The following is a 2,738-nucleotide window of genomic DNA, read 5'->3' as shown; positions in this document are numbered from 1 at the left end:
GAATATTAAGCTTAAAACCTTCTACGCTTAATAACTATTCTATTACTAGGCCTATAATGTTGTTTAATAGCTTATTTTAAAGAGAAGACTTAGTAGTATATTAATATAATAAAAGTATAGTTTATTAAGCAGAGCTACTATTGTAGCAGGATTAGGAGTTATTGTGGCTATTGCAGCTATTAGGACCGTTGGAGCTGTTGGCTCAAAATTGGCTTAAAATTGGCTGGACATTGAATGCACATTGAATGACTGTTGTAGGCCTACCAGTCCTACTGCTGCCCACAGTACAATGCCACGATTTCCTGATTTCGACAATGGAAAAACTTTTCCTGATGTAGTATTTTATTATCTCCTTCTAACTTATACTAGATTTAAAGTGTCTGCTATCTTAAAAGCTTGTAGCCTAGATAGGTGTAACCCTATTTATAGCTGTTAGGAAGTCCTTTGTTATTACATTTTATTGCAATAATTTAGTAACTCTGTACATCTCTGCTTCTGTAGCTACCTAGTTATACTTAGCTAGCCAGGTATCCTATTATGACGTGCTTCTTATTAGCTTAAGTGCTAAGAGGTATCTATCTTAGGCTTGTTCTTATTTAATTTATTTATTAACGTGATGCACAAGCGAGTCGCCCACCCAAGTGAGTCGCCCACTAAACACCCGCGCCCCGCCTGCGCAGCAACAACGCGTAATGCCACAACAACGCAACATGCAAAAGACCTATACTAAAGGAGATATATTTATTGCTATCTCTGATATTAAGTCTAAGCAGATACAGAGCGAAAGACGCGCTGCAGTAGTCTATAACATCCCACAAACAACAATCTAAGACTAACGCGCTAGACAACACCCTTAACACAACTATAAGCTAAAATTAAAGCGCCTTACAAATCTAGAAGAGGAGGCAATTATACAGCATATACTTAAAGAGAGTCTACATAGAATACCACCCTTAAAGGCGCATATACAAGATATAGCTAATAGACTGCTAAGGGAGCGTAGTAGGAAGCCTACAGGTAAGAACTAGGTTAATAACTTTATCAAGCGTACACTAGAGCTGCGCACGCAATAGAGCTGTCTATACAATTGCTAGCAAGCTGCCTGCAAAGACCTAGCGCTTATCTAGCCCTAGTTTAGCCTAGTTTAATTAATAAGGACAAAGTATAGTATTACAGATAAGGACACCTAGAACTTTAATAAGTCTAGCTTTATAATAGGCAAGATATCCTCTTTGCTGGTTATTACAGGTTTAGAGAAACCTAGGAAATAGAAGAAACTATAGCCTAGCAATTACAAGTAGGTTACCCTAGTATAAGGCGTTACTACAATAGGGTGTATTATCCTACCCTTCCTTATCTTTATAGGCAAGGTCCTTATCTCCTCCTAGTTTACTAGTCTACCTTACAACTAGGTTATTATAGTCTCTCCTACTAGCTAGACTAATAACAATGTTGTAATAGCATAGCTTAAGCACTTTAACGCCTATACAAAGGTAACCTCTACTAGGGCATATAGGCTGCTTATTATTAACAGCCATAAGAGCCACTGCTTAATAGAATTCTAGGACTACTGCAAGGAGAACAAGATTATCACTCTCTGCATGCCACCACACTCATCACACCTCCTGCAGCCTCTTAATGTTGTCCCATACTCGCTGTTGAAGCGCTACTATAGTAACAGGATCTTGCTCTTAGCACGCAGCCGCATCTACTATATTAATAAAGAAACCTTCCTACTAGCCTTTAAAGTAGCTTTTAAGAGGATATTTACACTAGAGAATGTTTGCGCAGGGTTTTAAGGCGCTAGGCTAGCCCTGCATAACCCTAAGGTTGTGTTATTAAAGCTTGATGTACAGCTACGTACGCTGACACCACCTGCACCAGGCACTGTTACCTAGGAGGCGCAAACACCACATAACACCCACAAGATAGAGGCGCAGCTAACACTAATCTAAAATCACATGCAAAATTATTGTAGGTTACTAGCAAGTTTATTAGATAAGTAGGTTAAGTAGTTAAGTAAAGGCGCTTAATAGATAGCTTATAATATAGTGTTAGTGTAGGAGGAAATAGGCTGCCTATAAGACGCTATTACTACGCTTATAAAGCGCAAGACCTGTAAAAGGCAGTATGTACACATTGAGGAGACTCTAATAGTTAATAAGGTATCTAACCTAGTTACTAAATAGGAAGGTAGTAGTTATAAGGATAGCAAGACGCCTGCAAAGAGGGTGCGCGCAGAGAGGCGCTGCAGCTGTTGCAGCGAAATTAGGCATAACTCCTACACCTTTAAGGTAGAAATTAAGGACATAGATAATAGCAACGCTTCTGAATAATATTATAATGCTATGTGTAGTATTGTAATTTATTGTAGTGCTGCGCTGCACTGCTGCGTAGGCGCGGCGCGGGTGTTTGGTGGACAACTCACTTGGGTGAGCGACTCGCTTGTGAACCACGTTAACCCTAATAGTAAGTTGTAGGTCTATAATCTACTATTGTAGTAGTTTTTTTAGGAAGACAGCATGTGTGTAGTAGATATAGCAACACAGTTAACTAAATAAACACAATAATATGCTAAAGGCTTACTTCCTCCTTCTTATATTTGTGTTAATTATTCTTGTAACGTAATCGGCCATTGAGTCGGCCAGGCAATTGAGCCGGCCACCTTTGCCAAGATCACACCTCATTCCACCTCTTATCTAATGTCTCAACAACCTGATCTTAGATTACCTCCTTAT

General features: G+C 39.2%; 1 protein-coding gene across 1 annotated transcript; it reads left to right on the top strand.

Moving 5' to 3' along the window:
* Nucleotides 1-2,099: 2,099 nt before the first annotated feature.
* On the top strand, nt 2,100-2,336 carry M421DRAFT_71068 (uncharacterized protein; the record flags this gene model as incomplete). The annotated part of the gene is made up of 2 exons (XM_033596762.1): nt 2,100-2,165; nt 2,190-2,336. Coding segments are annotated over 2 exons (213 nt in total), but the record flags the coding sequence as incomplete, so codon positions are not given.
* Between the last annotated feature and the right edge of the window lie 402 nt (nt 2,337-2,738).

This window comes from Didymella exigua (assembly GCF_010094145.1).
Source record: "Didymella exigua CBS 183.55 unplaced genomic scaffold M421scaffold_33, whole genome shotgun sequence".
NCBI lineage: Eukaryota > Fungi > Ascomycota > Dothideomycetes > Pleosporales > Didymellaceae > Didymella > Didymella exigua.
The sequence above is the reverse complement of the archived record's forward strand: the minus strand, read 5'-3'. Positions and strand labels throughout refer to the sequence as shown.